The sequence below is a fragment of the Musca vetustissima genome, unplaced genomic scaffold (genome assembly GCF_032173495.1).
Source record: "Musca vetustissima isolate MV318-11 ecotype Yass unplaced genomic scaffold, APGP_CSIRO_Mvet_v1 utg55344, whole genome shotgun sequence".
Taxonomy (NCBI): domain Eukaryota; kingdom Metazoa; phylum Arthropoda; class Insecta; order Diptera; family Muscidae; genus Musca; species Musca vetustissima.
This window is the reverse complement of record NW_026876741.1, coordinates 1-19,939: the sequence shown is the minus strand read 5'-3', so window position 1 is coordinate 19,939 and position 19,939 is coordinate 1. Positions and strand designations below refer to the sequence as shown.

Here is a 19,939-nt window from a genome sequence, read left to right as displayed (position 1 = left end):
GACGTGATAGGTGCGTAGTAAAGGACAAATTACGTTGGCTATCGCGTAGTATTTAGTGAAGTGATAGGCCGTAAAGAAAAAAATAAAATCGGGTTTTTCACACAGTGTTAGTGACGTGATAGGCGCGTATAAGAGGAAAAATGCGTTTAGTTTATCGCGAAGTCAAGCAATAGGCGCGTAATAAAGAACTGCGTTAGGTCTATTGTGAAGTGCTAGTAACGTGTTAGATATGCAGCTGAAGGCAAACCGTGCTAAGTCTACACGTATTGTTTTGGAATAGGCGCACTGCTGAAGCAAAGGCAGTGGTAGTCGTTTTCCTTTTTTAGTCGAGGTAAATGCGTAGTGAAAGGTACTGCGTAAGGTTTACCCGACAAAGTAGTTATAAGGGAATAGGCAGTCGAAGAAAGACTGTTTTTATCTCGTTAACATAGATTCTATTCATAAGAAGACATACATATAATCGTAAAAATGAATTTTGAACAATTCATTCAACATCAAAGGATGTTGGGCGAATATATCGTGTCAATTTATTTAAACCTGAGCAAAATTGCTCAAAACCGTGTGACAGGAGAAACTAGAGATTATTGTTTAGGTTTAGCAAATTCCTTCATAGAAGCAAGGAGGGAATTCCTAGATAATGAGGAGAAGCTCCACCGTATGGGAAAGGTTCCATACAAACATATATTGTTTGGTTTGGGAGTACGGTATGCTTTTGACGAGATTGAAACCCGTATGTGGGTGAGGGGTATTGTCGTACCCTTAGAAGCTCCAAGGTTTGAAGCAGTAGCTAAGTTGAACAGCGTAAGTTCATCAGGAGAGTATGAAGATAGCGATATATTTTTCCTATCGTCACAAGAAAAAGATACACTAGTTAGGCGACTACGTTTTGCCTTAGAGGAGTTAGCAGAAGAGGTTGAGAATGCTCTTCGGAGAAACTCAAGAATTAGCTTTCATAAGTATGTAAACGCTGAAGGTAGATATTTAGAATATGGCTTGAATTTACCTGTAGATAGTGTTCGATAACGATAACGCGAATGTACAAACAATAGAGACTGCAAAGGAAAAAGATGCAGTTGAAGAAGAGCTGTCATCACAAACTTTAAATAAAACATCTGGAGAAAAGGTGCTGCAAATGAAAGAGCCAGACACAATCCTCAAGGATAAAGATCGAAAGAGTGGCTGGGAAGATCCTATAAAGAAAATTGTTGCCGAAACCCTAAGAGCCCATAGTGAAACTGCAGAGAATACCAACCCGACGGTAACAGTCACTGGTCCAGCGGTTGGCGCTACCGACGGCTGTCCTGCTGTCCAAAATGCACTCATAGATAAAGATGAGTCACTGCCCAAAATAGGAAAACACGTCGATGAAAATGACTTTAAAGAGTTGAAAACGGATACGAGTAAAAATTCATACCAAGCTGCGGTGAAAATAAAAACGACTTTACCCACAAAACTTCAAAATGACGATCAAAAGGACATCGTGAAAGAATATGCTTGTAAAAGGTCGAATAAAGAAAATAAAGAAGGTGCCAAATGGAATACGCTGGAACACAAGGGTCCTGTATTACCTCCTTCTTACAAGCTTTTGCCAGGAAATGTTTACTGCTGCAAGCCATTAAAGCAAAACAAAGAACCTGAGAAAGCCGCTACATCACATGCTAAGATGTTGCATAACACAAAGAAAATCATCTGTAATTTCATGACCACTGAAGAGAAAAATAACATCAAGGAAGAGAAGAAACCGTTAAGAAAGAGGTTTTTCCTAGTTTTTCATCGGTGGAAGATGGAGTCATGCTGCCACTGGCTGCTGAATGTTGCGGGTGCCATAACCTAGGTGTAAAGAGCATAGTGAAGCTGGCATTTTTTATATATTTAGAAATTTTAGAAATTCAACCGATTGTTAGTATTAAGAAAATTTTGTGAATTTCATACATTTTATCTATACATGTTTTGTTAAAAGATTGGGATCTTTTAAGGCCCGCAGTCTGTACAGTTTAGTGAACTGTACGTCATTTTGGAGTCAGGTAGTCAAATGGAAATAGTTTGCTTTCTAAGATTCTATTTATAATGTAGATCATAAAATATGATATTTATGACTCTCACGCATGGTGTGTGTGCAGGTCTCAAGTGGAACGTCAATAGTGCGTTGGTAAATAGAGATAAGATTGCTGCACACGGCGCGCATAAGAATGCATTTTATATAATTTGTTGTCTGTGTGTATTTTTGGGTGATCGTAAATAAAGACCATAAATGTGTCCAAACCCAAATCTATTTACACATTCAATATATGTATTTGAAATGCATTGTAGTTGTATTTATTTTGTAGGTTTAGAGTTAAGAAAATATTAGAAATAAAATGAGTTCACCTCGAACCACGGAACCGTCAACACCGTGCGTTTCTGTTTTCTCCAATTTCTCCCGTCGCACATTTGTGATGAGATCAGGAGTCATCTCATCAGGAGCTATATCTAAATCTGGACCGATTTTCACGAAACTTAACAGACATGACTCTACGCTCAATTCAGTACATTATTCCAAATTTCGTGCAAATCGGAAGATATATAGTGTCTTTGGTGCACCATTTACATAAAATCGGATGAAAATATATATGAGACCTATATCTAAATCTGGACCGATTTTCACGAAACTTGGCAGACATCACTCTAGGCCAAATTCAGTACTTTGTGCCAAATTTCGTGCATATCGAATGATATATAGGGACGTTTGTTCACCATTTACATAAAATCGGACGAAAATATATGTGGGAGCTATATCTAAATCTGGACCGATTTTCACGAAACTTGACAGACAGCACTCTAGGCGCAATTCAGTACTATGTTTCAAATTTCGTGCAAATCGAAATATATATGGGACCATTCACATTAAATCTGGATCGATTTTCACGAAACTTAACACGCATCACTATAGACCTAATTTGGTACGATATGCCAAAGTTCGTGGAAATCAAAAGATTTGCAAAGTCCCTGCACCATTTACCTTAAATCGGACAAAGATATATATGGGAGCTATATCTAAATCTGAACCGATTTTTCCCAATAGGGTTCGTCCTTGGGCCAAAAAATGAACTGTGTCAAATTTCATCCAATTTCGATTATAAATGTGACCTGTACTTTGTTTACAATTTAACACCAACAGACGGACAGACGGACGGACGGGCATGCATAAATCGACTCAGAAAGTGATTCTATCCATATTTTCATAAGGAACTATGGGTCTATCTCGTCTCCTTTTGCCTGTTACAAAAATATACACAAAGACATAATACCCCGAACCACAGTGTGGTGAAGGGTATATAAATGGCGCCCAATATGTAAATCCTTAAAAAAAATGTTTGTTTTAAATCCTTGACCTCGGCGTTTGTGAGAGTCCTTGAAACAGCCTTTTATTATTATTTCATTATTTCATCCCTTTCAATTCATTTAATTTAAAGCATACTTTTAGGATATCACAACCATTCCCTCTCGTTTTCATTTTCCTTATTAATTAATAGTTCCGACTGTCTGTTATTCATTACAAATTTACACAGCCATTACAGGTGTTAAATATCTTTACAAACGGATTTACCGTTATAGACAATTTTAATTACCAATGTATATGAATATGACATTTATGGTCTTTAATTAAGGATATCATCAGGGGAAAATGGAAATTCGATTTGCAGGGTTGGAAAATGCAATGGGCGGATGTGATTGAAAGCAAGGAGGGAGGATTTTGGAAAAATCGCAATGGGGCCTCTATAACAATTGTGAGACTTTGGACAATATTGCAGAGTCAAGTCTTTTCGAAGTCCAATTTCAAAAAGGCTGGGCAAAAAGGCCTTCAAACATAATTTCCCGTTTGGGTGTGGAAATGGATAAAATCCAACAACTATTTAAGGCCATGATTTCCACAAAACCACAACTCAATAGTTGGTTTTATTTCATTTGTGATTAACACTTAACCGCAGAACGTTTATTCGAAAGTGTTTATTGCTGTTCTACAAAGAATAAAGAAAAAAAATTACCCGAGAGTGAAAAAACCCCGAAACGATGACGAAAATATTAAAACGTTATTTCCGTTTGCAGCGCTTTATTTTCTCTGGCCTTGGCTTGGACATTGCTGCAACACCAGAAAAAATGGTCAAACGTCCGCTGCTCATGATGACTCCCCTGGTCATGTCCATACTCCTGTGCATTGCCAATGGTCATTATGTGCTGGATAATGCAAGCGATTATTTGGAGGCCACCGATTCATTGACCCTACTGTGCCAGTCGTTAATCTCGGTGTGGAAAGTGATTATGGTTATATGGAAGCGTAAAGAATTTGCCAATATGATTGCACGTATCGAACGTTTGAATGTGAGGGGTGAGGAGAAATTTTGTATTTTGGGGAAAATTAAAATTTCAGGACCATTAAAATTGCCCTTCACTTGCAGCTGAGGGTGAAGAATTGAAAATCGTACGCAAAGAAAATACTCGAGATATTATTTTCTCAACCACTTACTTTGTATTGGTATTGTTGACGGGAGCATGGAGCCTGCTGGTGCCGATTTATTTTGCTGTGCACGTTTACGTGACCACAGGTGAAGTTGATTTACCGGTGCCGCATAAAGCCACGTAAGTTTGGATGTGGAAAAAAAATTCATTTTTTTTTATTACAAAATTTTTGAGAACAAAGTACTTATAAGCGTACAACAGGGCGTATAGCTAATATTGTGGAGGACAGTAGTTATACGCACCCTATGTTCTTAAAGAGAAAATAATTTTTCAAAGAATACTTTTTTAAAGTATAAAATAGGCTGGCGTTTTTAAAAAATACATTTTCAAGGGGCAACAATAGGCGTGGATTATTTAAAACTATTTTTTTAAAGGTTCATCAAATAGGAGTGGATTTAAAAAAGGATTTTTTATTGTTTTTGAATATCTTTTTCGAGGATCTACACAAGGTGTGGATTTTTTAAAAGTATTTTATCAAAAATTTTAGATTTTTTAAAAATATTTTTTTAAAAAATTTTGAATTTTTTAAAAATATTTTTTTAAAAAATTTTGGATTTTTTAAAAATACTTTTTTTTTTAATTTTGGATTTTGAATTGTATATTTTCAAGGATTTTGTATGTTTTAAAAATAATTCCTTCAAGGATCTACAGAAGGCGTGGATTTGTTAAAAATATTTTTTCAAGGATTTAGGATGTTCTAAAATTTTTTTCAAGGATCTACAGATGGCGTGGATTTTTTAAAAATATTTTTTCAAGGACCTACAGAAGGCGTTTTAAAAATAATTCCTTCAAGGATCAACAGAAGGCGTGGATTTTTTAAAAAAAAATTTTTCTAGGATTTTGGATGTTCTAAAATTTTTTTTCAAGGATCTACAGATGGCGTGGATTGTTTAAAAATATTTTTTCAATGACCTACAGAAGGCAGAGATTAAAAAAAAAATTCTAGGGTTTTGGATGTTCTAAAAAAAATCAAGGATCTACACAAGACGTGGATTTTTTAAAAATATTTTCTCAAGGATTTTGGATGTTTTAAAAAATTTCTTTCAAAAAAATCAAAATTTTGGATTTTTTAAAAATATTTTTTCTAAAATTTTGGATTTTTTCAAAATATTTTTTTTTTGAAATTTTGGATTTTAAAAAATATTTTTTCCTGAATCTACCCAAGGCATGGATTTTTTACAAATATATTTTCAAGGATTTTGGGTATTTTAAAAATAATTCTTTCAAGGATCTGTAGAAGGCGTGAATTTTTTAAAAATATTTTTTTCAAGGATTTTGGATGTTCTAAAAAAATTCTTTTCAAGGATCTACAGAAGTCGTGGATTTTTTAAAAATATATTTTCAAGGATTTTGGATGTTCTAAAAATATTTTTTCAAGGATATACAGAACACAAGGCGTGGGCTTTTTCTATGAAGGCGTTAAAAATATTTTTTCAAGGATCTACCAAAGGCGTAATTTTTATATGTCTTTGTACATATGTTTGTAAGAGGCAAAAATAATCGAGATAGACCCATGGTTCCTTTTGAGAATATGCATAGAACAACTTTCTGAGTCGATTTATACATGTCCGTCCGTCCGTCCATGATTTTTGTGAACAAAGTACAGGTCGCATTTATGATCCGATTAGAATGAAATTTGGCACACCTCATTCATTTGCCCCAAGGACGAACCCTATTGAAATTGGAAAAAATCGGTTCAGATTTAGATATAGCTCCCATATATATTTTCGTCCGATTTTATGTAAATGGTTCAAAAAAGTCCCTATGTATACTTCGATTTGCACGAAATTTGGCACAGCGTAATGAATTAGGTCTAGAATGATGTGTGTTAAGTTTCCTGAAAATCGATTCAGATTTAGATATAGCTTCCATATATATTTTCGTCCGATTTAATGTAGATGGTCCACCAAAAGTCCCTATATATCTTTCGATTTCCACGAAATTTGGTCCAGCGTAATGAATAAGATCTAGAATGATGTGTGTTAAGTTTCCTGAAAATCGGTTCAGATTTAAATATAGCTACCACATATAATTTCGTCCGATTTAATGTAAATGGTGCTCCAATGGCCCTATATATCTTTCGATTTGTACGAAATTTGGCACAGCGTAATGAATTAGGTCTAGAATGATGTGTGGAAAGTTTCCTGAAAATCGGTTCAGATTCTGATATAGCTCCCATATATATTTTCGCGCGATTTTAGGCAAATGGTTCACCAAAGTCCCTATATATCTTTCGATTTGCACGAAATTTGGCACATCGTAATGAATTAGGCCTAGAATGATGTGTGTTAAGTTTTCTGAAAATCGGTTCAGATTTAGATATAGCTCCCATATATATCTTCATCCGATTTAATGTAAATGGTGCACCAGAGTCTCTATATATCTTTCGATTTGCACGAAATTTGGCAAAGCGTAATGAATTAGATCTAGAATGATGTGTGTTAAGTTTCCTGAAAATCGGTTCAGATTTAGATATAGCTCCCATATATATTTTGGTCCGATTTAATGTAAATGGTGTACCAAAGTCCCTATGTATCTTTCGATTTGCACGAAATATGGCACAGCGTAATGAATTAGGTCTAGAATGATGTATGTTAAGTTTCGTGAAAATCGGTTCAGATTTATATATAGCTTCCATATATATTTTTGTCCGATTTCAAGTAAATAGTGCACCGAAGTCCCAAAATTTGGCATGGCGTAATGAATAAATTTTTTGAAAATCGGTTCAGATTTCGATATAGCTCCCATATATATTTTCGTCCGATTTAAAGTAAATGGTGCACCAAAGTCCCTAAATATCTTTCGATTTTCACGAAATTTGGCAAAGCGTACTGAATTAAGTCTAGAATGATGTGTGGAAAGTTTCGTGAAAATCGTTTCAGATTTATTTATAGCTCCCATATATCTTTTCGTCCGATTTAAGGTTAATGGTGCACCAAAGTCCCTGTATATCTTTCGATTTGCACGATATTTGGCATAGCGTAATGAATTAGGTATAGAACGATGTGTGTAAAATTTCCTGAAAATCGGTTCAGATTTAGATATAGCTCTCATATATATTTTCATCCGATTTAAAGTATATGGTGCACCAAAGTCCCTAAATATCTTTCGATTTTCACGAAATTTGGCAGAGCGTACTGAATTAGGTCCAGAATGATGTGTGTAAAATTTTTTGAAAATCGGTTCAGATTTAGATATAGCCCCTATATATAATTTCGTCCGATTTAATGTAAATGATCCAACAAAGTCCCTATATATCTTTCGATTTGCACGAAATTTGGCACAGCGTAATGAATTAGGTCTAAAGTGATGTGTGTATAGTTTCCTGAAAATCGGTTCAGATTTAGATATAGCTTCTATATCTGACCAAATGAACAATTTAGTATCGGTTGCAGAATGACATGTTTATGGATCCAATTTCATTTTACGGGTCCTTTAAAATGCGACCTCTGTTAGGATTCATCTGTTGAATATACCTAAAGTGGTGAAGGGTTTCATATAGTCGGCCCCGTCCGACTTTACTACTTTCCTTACTAGTTTTAAACGATCTACCAAAGGCGTTGATATTGAACACATGTGTTATTATCTCTACTTATGGCTTGGGGTTTAAACATATTTTTTGTTTATTTCCATTTTTCAATTCCTTTAGCAGCCCCATAATAATTTGCTCGACCTTTTATCACATCCGCCCGCTTTGTTGACCGACCTTATGATAATTGTTAACATTTTGTATTATTTCCGTCCCAGTTGTAGTTATTGCCTTTGTGTGTTTGTGTTTGCACATTATGGCTTCCTTTCACTGTTTGCCGACCCTTTTCCGGAGGACTTGTTTCCGTTTCCTCTCTTTCAATTTGGGGACTAGGTTGTGCGATTCGATTCGACTTATTTCTAACATTTGTTTCTTTTCATGTTTTTTTTTTGTTTTCGCTTGCAGTTACTTTTGGAATCATGAACACGTTAAAGGTTATTCTTTGGTTTACATTTGGGACGTTTTCATCATCTACTTCATAGCCTGTTCGGCTGTCAGCACCGAGAGTATGTTCTCATGGTTGGTGTGCAATATCATTGCCCAGTTTCGTATTCTAATGCATCGTTTGGAGTTGGCGTCACAGATGATGGCAGGCCAACCGGTTGCCATCACCGAGCATCATGTGGACGATGATGATGATAATCCCCAGATGGGTGAACTGGATCCAAGGGGAACAATGGTGGATGGCATCATTGCCTGTGTCAAATTTCATCGTCGTACTTTGCGTTTGACACAGGAGCTAAACAGTCTCTATGGGGCCATCATATTTGTAAAGTTTATTGTTTCCGGAACGCAGATATGTTGCCTGGCATTTCATTTGGTGCGCGGTAATAATTCGATATTTAATGTGGCCTATTTGTGTATGTTTCTATCGGCGGCTGCCCTGCAATTGATACTGTACTGTTACAATGGTCAGAGGCTGAAGGATGAGGTAAAGGGGATTTTAACAGAATTTTGCACTTTAATTTGAGAATTTAATTTCGCTGCAAATGTCTGGTAATATGGGGCGTATGATATACACTCAGATGGATAATATTCATCATACGCGTGGGGGTTGGGGATTTTTAGGAATATGATCCAAGATTTTTTTTTTGAATATTCTTTGAAGGACCAGAAATAGGCGTGGATTTTTTAAAAGTATTTTTTTAAGGGTTACCTAAGGGTTGGATTTTTATAACACATTGTGGTACAGGGTATTATGTCTTTGTGCATATGTTTGTAACAGGCAGAAGGAAGAGAGATAGACACATGGTTCCTTTTGAGTGTATGCATAGAATCACTTTCTAAGCCAATTTAGGCATGCTCGTCCGTCTGTCCGGCCGTATGTCTGTCCATGTTAAATTAGAAACAAAGTACAGGTCGCATTTATGATACGAATTGGAAGAAATTTGGCATAGGTCACTTATTTGGCCCAAGGATGAACTCTACTGAAATGGGGGAACAAATCGGTTCAGGTTTATATATAGCTCCTATATATATTTTCGTCCGATTTTATGTAAATGGTGCACTAAAGTCCCTATATATCTTTCGATTTGCACGAAATTTGGCATGTCGTGCTGAACTAAGCCTAGAATGATGTGTAATAAGTTTCGAAAAAATCTGGTCAGATTTAGATATAGCTCTCATATATATTTTCGTCCGATTTAAGGTAAATGGGCCACCAAAGTCCCCATATATATCTCGACTTGCACGAAATTTGGAATAGGGTACTGAATTAGGTCCAGAATAATGTGTGCTAAGTTTCGTGAAAATCGGTTCAGATTTATATATAGCTCCCATATATAGTCGCGTCCGATTTTATGTAAATGGTGCACTAAAGTCCTTATATATTGTTCGATTTTCACGAAATGTGGCACAGCATACTGTATTAAGTCTAGAATGAATTGTGTAAACTTCTGTGAAAATCGGTTCAGATTTAGATATAGCTCCCATATATATTTTCGTCCGATTTAAGGTAAATCGTCCACCAAAGTCCCTAAATATCTTTCGATTTGCACGAAATTCGGCATAGTGTACTGAATTAGGTCTAGAACGATGCGTGTAAAATTTCATGAAAATCGGTTCAGATTTAGATATAGCTCCCATATATATGTTCGGCCGATTTAATGTAAATAGTGCTCCAAAGTCCCTATATATCATTCGATATGCACGAAATTTGTCATAGCGTACTGAACAGACACTAAAATGATGTGTATAAAATTTCTTGAAAATCGGTTGAGATTTAGATATAGGTCCAATATATATCTTCGACCTATTTAAAGTAAATGGTTCACCAAAGCCCCTATATATCTTTCGATTTGGACGAAATTTGGCACAGCGTACTGGGTCATGTCTAGAATGATGTGTGTAAAATTTCATGAAAATCGGTTGAGATTTAGATATAGCTCCCATATATATGTTCGACCGATTTTATGTAAATGGTGCACTTAAGTTCCTATATATCATTCGATTTTCATGAAATTTGGCATGTCGTGCTGAGCTAAGCCTAAAATGATGTGTAATAAGTTTTGAAAAAATCGGGTCAGATTTAGATATAGCTCTCATATATATTTTCGTCCGATTTAGGGTAAATGGTGTACCATAGTCCTACAAGTATTTCGATTTGCACGAAATTTGTCATAGTGTACTGAACAGACACTAAAATGATGTGTATAAAATTTCTGGAAAATCGGTTGAGATTTAGATATAGCTCCCATATATATGTTCGACCGATTTAATGTAAATGTTCACCAAAGCCCCTATATATCTTTCGATTCGGATGAAATTTGACACAGCATACTGAATTAAGTCTAGAATGATGTGTGCTAAGTTTCGTGAAAATCGGTTCAGATTTAGATATAGCTCCCATATATATTTTCGTCCGATTTAAGGTAAATCGTCCACCAAAGTCCCTAAATATCTTTCGATTTGCACGAAATTCGGCGTAGTGTAATGATTTAGGTTTAGAACGATGTGTCTACAATTTCTTGAAAATCGGTTCAGATTTAGATATAGCTCCCATATATATTTTCGACCGATTTTATGTAAATGGTGTACCAAAGTCCCTTTATATCTTTCAATTTGGACGAAATTTGGCATATGGTACTGAATAGAGTCTAGAATGATGTGTGTTAAGTTTCGTGAAAATCGGTTCAGATTTAGATATAGCTCCCATATATATTTTCGTCCGATTTAATGTAAAAGGTGTACCAAAGTCCCTATTTATCTTTCGATTTGGACGAAATTTGGCACAGCGTACTGAACTATGTCTAGAATGATGTGTGTTAAGTTTCGTGAATATCGGTTCAGATTTAGATACAGATTTAAGGTAAATGGGGCTCCAAAGTCTCTATATATCTTTCGATTTGCACGAAATGTGGCATATGATACTGAATAGAGTCTAGAATGATGTGTGTCAAGTTTCGAGAAAATTGGCTCAGATTTAGATATAGATAGGATACATCTGTAGAGTATACCCAAAGTGGTGAAGGGTATCATATAGTCGGCCCAGTCCGACTTTACTACATTCCTTACTGGTTTAAGAGTACAATCAAGTCATAATTTGCGTTTGAATGTAATTTACCCTATTTGTGTTGTCCACATGGGCGTATGATGCACACTCCCGAGTTGCAAATGTTAATCATACGCATTATTGCACCACTTTGCTTCTTGTATTTGTAAATTTTATTATCTCAATAAAATATTTTGTCTTATTTAATTTTTAAAATTCCAACAATATTCATTTTTCATGAACTTTATACTACATTCCAATCTCTTCTGTTGAAATACCCTACCACACCCTTAGAGCTTATTGGTGACAACGAAAATCTATTCGACATTCCCCTGGTCCAAGATGCCCGTCTCAACACAACGCATGCTGGTGATACCAATGATCCGTGCCCAGCAATTTAGTGAACTGCGTGGGGTATTCTTTACTGTCGACTTGAGTTTGTATTTGTGGGTAAGATTCCAAAGCTTTGCTGCTACTCTGTTTGTGCGGAATATTCATGGTTATTGCCATGAATATTTGCATATTTTGAAAATATTTATTTTTTCAATTTGTTTTTTTTTTATTATTTTTATCAAAAACACTTAAAACAATGTTTGTTATTCATGTTTTTTATTTTTTTGTTTGTGTGTGTTGCTTTGTTTTTTATTTGTAATGCATTTGGTTCTGCAGGTCTTTCGTACTGCTGGTTCGTTGATTGCAGCTTTAAAGACATTAGAGGAGAAAGAATAATTTTTTTGTTGTGGAAGAAGAGCTTGGATAAGTACTCCAAAGAAACGAACAACAAGGAGTAGCAACAACCACTTTGCCAAGTGGACGTCATGTTATACAATTTATGAATTTCAGATTATTTTATTACAATAGCAATAAAATAGAAAATTAGAACTACTTCTTTTATGAATATTTTATTGGTTTGAGGGAGGGTAAAAACCTCCTGGACGGTAAGAGTTCTAGGAATAATTTTTTGGGGTTATTTTGTTAAAAAGAAAAAATAAAATAAACCAAATCGAGGAATTTTTAAAAATATTTTTTAAGGATAACCCAAGGCGTAGATTTTTTTAAATTATTTCTGGCGTGGATCCAATGCGAGGATTTTTTTAGATATTTTTTTATTTTCCAAAACTTTTCAATAATTTTTAGTTTGGAAATTTGGCTTTGAATTTTATTCCTAAGTATAGAAACTGCCTGGGTGGCGTAGGGGTATCTATCATCCCCTACGCCACCCAGGCAGTTTCCAAGCAACGGCTCTGATTGGCTTTAACATGGCGAAGTCCAGGCTTATCTTGGTCCCTCTTTCATATCAGTTGTGGATATTGTCCTCCCCGTGGTGCCCCCTTGGGTAAGTAACTATTTTCATCATCCATTGAAATAGTGAGCTAATATGTGCCGCGAGTTCACCCATAAGAACTATAAAATAATGGGATAAGGCGCCGTGCCCACACTCGGAAAACCGAACCTATTATGAACCAGTGAGCGGAGCATTATAGTCGGACGGGGCCGACCATATAATACCCTACACAACTTCCACGAAAAATTAACTTTCTGTGGATCTATATTCTGAGCATGAGCAATAATTCGCAATTTTTGAAACATCTGGACCCACTAGAGGCCCACAATTATTATTAATGTTCAGTACAGCCCTTCTAAGTACTTGTCCAGATTCCCTTCCCTTGTGTTGTGATCTTCTTATTCCCATTGGAGCCTATAGATCGACTCGAAAAAACACAAAAAATTAAGTTTTCGGTCCACTTCATCACAATATAATTATCTGATCGTCACCGAAAATTGTAGGCGTTATCCTTAACCATAGCTGGAACTTCATGGAACATTTTAAAGCGATCAGCGCTATATTTACGCCCTCTAGTGTGGTAAAGGATTACTAAATATTATCTGAATATATAAGCACCTGTAAATATTTAAGTGTAATAACTCCCACATCTGAATACATATTACCATATATTTGGTATCAATTTAAAGGCCACTGCCCTTGGATGTACCAACAACTTTTCGGGTGTATGTCCTTCAGGGGTAAATCTATACGTTATAGAATACAAATTTTGTAAATTTTCACACAAAAGTCAGGGTCCATTTGAACCGCTAAATATTGACCGATCCTTATCAAAATAGACATGCTTATTCTTTGGCCGATCCCCTTCTCTATGTAAAAATTCACGATGTTTGGGTCATAATTGCGGCCGACCAGAAAACCGATAAAAATTAAGTATTTGGTTCATTTCATCCCCTAGATATTAACCGATCTTTACCGAAAATAGGGTCTTCATTGACCAGAAACCATCCTACATGCAAAATTTCGTGAAGATTGGTCCATACCTGTGGCCTGTATCGTGTTTACAAATTATAATGGGCAGACGGACGGACACACATGTCTAGATCGACGCAGCTAGTCGAGATATGACGATCGGTATACTTAAAGGTGGGTTTAGGACCAGTATTTCGCGGCGTTACAAAATCTTGGGGCTGCACAAAGCTATAATACCCTGCACAAGCTATAATATAGTTGTGTAGGGTATAAAAATCAAAGAAAAAGAAAACCAAACCCCCCCTAATGTTGACGACCCCCGCAAAATGTATAAAGGACCACGATCTGCGAATCTGCGTTTGGAATGTGCGCACGTTGTGCAGGACAGGCGCAGTTCTCGCTTTGGCGGATGTACTCAAGAAGTACAAAGCCAATATTATTGCCTTACAGGAAATGCGATGGAAAGGGACAGGCGTAAAAAAATCAGACGATAACGCACTGTATTATAGCTGCCATGAAACGAGACATGAATTTGGCTGCGGATTTATGGTTAATAGGAGAATAAAAGACCTCGTCTCCAGTTTCACTCCAGTAGATGAGCGAATTGCTATAATTCGTATAAAAATGAAGTTCTTCTACATCAGTCTTATTTGCGCCCATGCTCCGACCGAAGACAAAGATAAGCAGACCAAAGAAATATGTATTTTAAGAGCGCCTAGAAACAGCATATGACCGCTGCCCTGACCATGACATTAAAATTCTGTTAGGAGATTTTAATCCAAAAATCGGGAAAATAGGGAAAATATCTTTGGCCCCACCGTCGGAAAATTCAGCCTTCATGAAGAAACATCCGACAATGGCATGAGGTTGATTGACTTTGCGGCAGCAAAAAATATGATAGTTAGCAGCACTAGTTTCAAACATCTTGATATACACAAGGCCACCTGGATCTCTCCGGATCAACCAACGAGAAATTAAATAGATCATGTTGTGATAGACGCAAGGCAATCATCCAGTGTATTAGACGTTCGAACGATGCGAGGAGCGAATATCCATTCGGACCACTAGCTTGAGGCAGCCAAGGTTCGCACCCGTCTTAATGTTGCAGCAAAAGTGAGATCTAATGTAACACGGAAACTCGATGTCGAAAAGCTGCAAACACAACAGGTAGACGAGGCCTACTCCGATCAACTTACCCAATTGCCGAAAGCACTTCTTGTCCCGATAATAGTATAGAAGCACAATGGTAAAGAATTGCCCACTCCCTGCAAACTACAGCAAAAACAACACTTGGGTACCAAACAACCACCAAGAAACCCATGGTACGATCAGGAGTGTCGTAATGCTACTGATGTGAAAAACGCAGCGTATAGGGCAACTCTGTGGACAATAGCAACACGTAATGTGATGGAGAATTATCACGAGAAAAGGAGAGAGGAGAAACGTAAGAAAATCGAGATGTACAGGAGTCAGAATGCAGTCCAAAAATTTTACCAACGAGTAAAACACCAAACCGAAGGATTTGGTGCAGGCACATCCTCCTGCAGAGATGAAGAAGGCAACCTGGTGACAGATACAGACAGCGTGCTGAGGATCTGGAAGGAGCATTTTGAAAAACTTCTGGTAATAAATAGTACCAGTGAAGAGGATACCCCAGAACCAATAATAGATAGTATAGAGTGTATACCACCTAGCCAAGATGAGGTCAGAATAGAATTAATCGGCTCAAGAACAATAAAGCAGCAGGACGGGTTACCAGTCGAACTATTTAAGACTGGTGGTCAGATGCTGGTCAGGAACATGCACCAGCTGATTAATACAATTTGGCTAGAGGAAAGCATGCCCAATGATTGGAACCTCAGCCAGCTTGTGTCCGTGCACAAAAAGGAGATAAGACGATAAGTGCCAACTATAGAGGAATAAGTCTCCTTCCCATCGCATATAAAGTGCTATCCAGTGTGCTGTGTGAACGACTGAAGCCAATGGTCAATGACATCATTGGACCATACCAATGCGGCTTCAGACTTTGCAAATCCACCATTGACCAGATTTTTACTCTGCGCCAAATCCTGGAAAAGGCATTCCTGCAAAATTAATATGGCTATGCAGGATAACTTTAACGGGCACAATATCAGCAGTTAAAGTTGGAAAGGACTTCTCGGAGCTATTTAATACCGAATGAGGATTCAGACAAAGTGACAGTTTGTCGTGCGACCTTTTTAACATCATGCTGGAAAAGGTCATACGAGAGGAAAAAGTGACAAGACATGGCACTCTGTACACCAGACAACAAATGTTACTCGCCTACGCCGATGACATCGATATAATGGGTCGAACATTGCGAGCGGTAATAGCAACATTGGAACAAATTGAGAAGGAGTCTGCCAAAGTGGGTCTGGCTGTAAACGGCGAGAAGACCAAGCTGATGGTATCAACGCGCAAGATGTCCAGTAGACTCGAACCAACTGTGGAACTTGAGAACTACAGCTTCGAGGTAGTTAAAGATTTTATATACCTTGGTACCGCCATAAATAAAACGAATGACACCTGTTTTGATATTCGGACAAGATTGTGATGGCCAGCAGATGCTACTATGGTCTAAGTAAGCAGTTTAGAAACAAGGCCACCTCTTGCCAGACTAAACTCACACTCTACAAGACGATGATACTACCCGTGCTATTATATGGATCTGAAGCATGGGTACTTACTGAAGCGGATTAGGCAGCTCTTGGGGTGTTGGAAAGAAAAATTCTCCGAAAGATCTACCGGCAGATCTGCGTTGACGGTGAATATCGGCGTCGAATGAGCTTTTTTCGGACATCGACATTGTTATACGTATCGAGCTACAGCGACTACGTTCGCTAGGTCATGTTGTGAGAATGGATGAATATGCCCTAACCCAGAAGGCATATAAAAGCGAAGATGGTTCACGCAGATGGAGAAAGCCAAGAATACGATGGAAAGATCAAGTTGAAGACAACATTGCCGAAAATGGTCTTTCAAATTGGAAAAACTGCTCAAAAGTCCGATGCGCCTTAGAAAACTAAGCTAGGCTTATGGCACGAAAGTTCTGGCACAAGCCAGCTATGTAAGTATTTAAGTATAACCCAAGACGTAGATTTTTTTAAAATATTAGTTTGTAACCCAAGGCGTAGATTTTTAAGGAGATATTTTTTATTTGTCAATACTTTTCAATAATTTTTAGTTTGAAAAATTTTCTTTAAATTTTATTCCTAAGTATAGAAAATACCTAACAATATACATTATCTCTCAGCTAATATTTGCTCTTACATTGTATGCATTACGCAAAATACTTTTACTGCTAATATTATCCTTGCCAAGTCCTTTCGTTCATTTACCAAAAAAAATGATAGCAATTACTTAAAATAAATTACTATGCTTGTGTATATTGTATATATATTTTTGTATATAGTTAATTGTAAATGCGTTTTTAAATGTACATTTTGGTATGCAATGAATGGCCATTGTTGTTGTTGGATGGATGGGGGGATGGTCAGTATCTCTGTTTTTTTCGATTTTTTTTTGTTGGGGATACTTTTTAGCTTTCTGCTGTGATGTTATGGCCAGCAGCGATGGTTTTTGGTCATTTGTACGATAATGCTGTGTTCAGGATATGACTAATACAATAGCAAAACTATATATATACGATGCAATAATATATATAAAGTCGGACGGGGCCGACTATATGATATCCTTCACCACTTTATCGAAATCGAATGATATATAGGGCCTTTGCTGCACCATTTACCTTAAATCGGACGGAAATCTCAACACACATCATTCTATACCTAATTTATTGCGCTGTGACAAATTTCGTGCAAATCGAAAGATATATAGGGACTTTGGTGCACCATTTACGTTAAATCGGACGAAAATATATATGGGAGCTATATCTAAATCTGGACTGATTTTCAGGAAACTTAAAACAAGTCATTCTAGACCTAATTCATTACGCTGTGCCAAATTTCGAGCAAATCGAAAGATATATAACGACTTTGATACACCATTTACATTAAATCGGACGAAATTTGTATGGGAGCTATATCTAAATCTGAACCGATTTTCAGGAAACTTTGCACACTTTATTATAGACCTAATTCATTACGCTGTGCCAAATTTCGTGCAAATCGGAACATATATAGGGACTTTGGTGAACCATTTACATGAAATCGGACGAAACTATATATAGGAGCTATATCTAAATCTGAAACGATTTTCACGAAACTTAACACACATCATTCTAGACTTAATTCAGTACGCTATGCCAAATTTCGCGCAAATCGAAATATATATAGGGACTTTGGTGCACCATTTACATTTAATAGGACGAAAATATATATGGGAGCTATATCTAAATCTGAATCGATTTTCAGAAAACTTAACACACATCATTCTCGGCCAAATTCATTACGATGTGCCAAATTTCGTGCAAACCGAAAGATATATAGGGACTTTGGTGCACCAATTACCTTAAATCGGATGAAAATATATATGGGAGCTATATCTAAATCTGGACTGATTTTCAGGAAACTTAAAGCAAGTCATTCTAGACCTAATTCATTACGCTGTGCCAAATTTCGTGCAAATCGGAACATATATAGGGACTTTGGTACACCATTTACCTTAAATCGAACGAAAATATATATGGGAGCTATATCAAAATTTGCACCGATTTTTCTCAATTTCAATAGGGTTCGTCTTAAATACGAACTGTACTTTTTTTACAATTTAACATGGACAGATAGGCGGACAGATGGACGGACATGCATAAATTGACTCTGAAAGTGATTCTATGTATATTCTCAAAAGGAACCATGTGTCTATCTTGTTTCCTTTTGCCTGTTACAAACATATGCACAAAGACATAATACCCTGTACCACAGTGTGGTGAAGGGTATAAAAATCCAGGCCTATTGGTACCACTTGAAATATATATTTAAAACCCCATGATTATTGATTCTACTCCTATTGGTGAACCTTGAAAAAATAATTTTCAAAAATCCACGCCAATTGAAGTACTTAAAAATATTTTTAAAAAATTTCCGCTTACAATTGTTTTAATATGGCAACTCTGCTTTACCATTTAACGATATCCTAATTCACATTTATTTCCATTCGCTAATAAAAATTCCCAGAAAATGGGTTCTGCATTTATTTGGAGGATTATCAGCTATTTTTGCGTTACATTCATGGCAGTGGAGGTGTATGTCCTTAGGACTTGTTATGTGTGTGTGTTGCACATTATGATAAGAGTTTTCATTGTTGTTGCAACAAAAATAACCACTTTTTTAATTAAAACCCTCATGTCCAAGCATTTCGGTGTGTGTGTGCGAGGGTACTAAAGACCAGTTGTAGTTAGATGTTGTAGTTGTTGTAAACTATTTCCGGTTTCCTCAAACATTACAAAGCTGAGTGGTTATTAAATCGGGAGAGGGCGTGGAGATTTTTTGCAATACATTTAATTTGTAGTTGCTTATTATTCTGCAACGAAGTGGCAAATTTAACTACAAATTTCTGTGTGCATGTGCATTGAATGGAAATTATAGGGAATTGTGCTGCAAGGTAGAACTGCGAATGATAATTTTAACATAATTTCCTTTGAAAGGGGGTTGTTTTTAGTTTTGTTGGCCGAACTAAACGCAGATTTGCTAAATGCCAACTGCATATAAATTAAATTTTCCTGTCCTGTTATTATACAACACAAATAATTAGAGCAAGAATGTGGGGAGTAGCTACAAGAAGTCCGCTAGGAACGAATATTATATACCCTAAGGAAAAAAGATTTTTTTTTCAAGACTAGATTTTTTTGAAATTTTTTTTCCAAGACTAACACAAGACGTGGATTTTTTATAATTTTTTTTTCAAGACTATCATTAGGCTTGGACTTTCCAAAAAGTATTTTTTCAGGACCAACACAAGGGGTGGAATTTCCAAAGAATATTTTTTCAGAACCAGCACAAGGTGTTGATTTTCCAAAGAATATTTTCTCAGGACTAACACAAGACCTTGACTTTCCAAAGAATGTTTTTTCAGGTTTTTAATAGGTCCTGTTAAAAATATTCTTTAAAAATATACTCCATATTTAGGTCCTGGTATAAATATAGATTAAAAATTTTCTTTTAAAATCCACCCCTCTATAGGTTCT

The 19,939-nt window shown here is 36.4% G+C and overlaps 1 protein-coding gene across 1 annotated transcript; it reads left to right on the top strand.

The window, feature by feature from the left end:
• Positions 1-4,050: 4,050 nt before the first annotated feature.
• LOC133321296 (odorant receptor 45a-like) lies at positions 4,051-11,966 on the top strand (the record flags this gene model as incomplete). The annotated part of the gene is made up of 4 exons (XM_061530388.1): positions 4,051-4,366; positions 4,437-4,617; positions 8,432-8,957; positions 11,811-11,966. Coding segments are annotated over exons 1-4 (1,179 nt in total), but the record flags the coding sequence as incomplete, so codon positions are not given.
• Between the last annotated feature and the right edge of the window lie 7,973 nt (positions 11,967-19,939).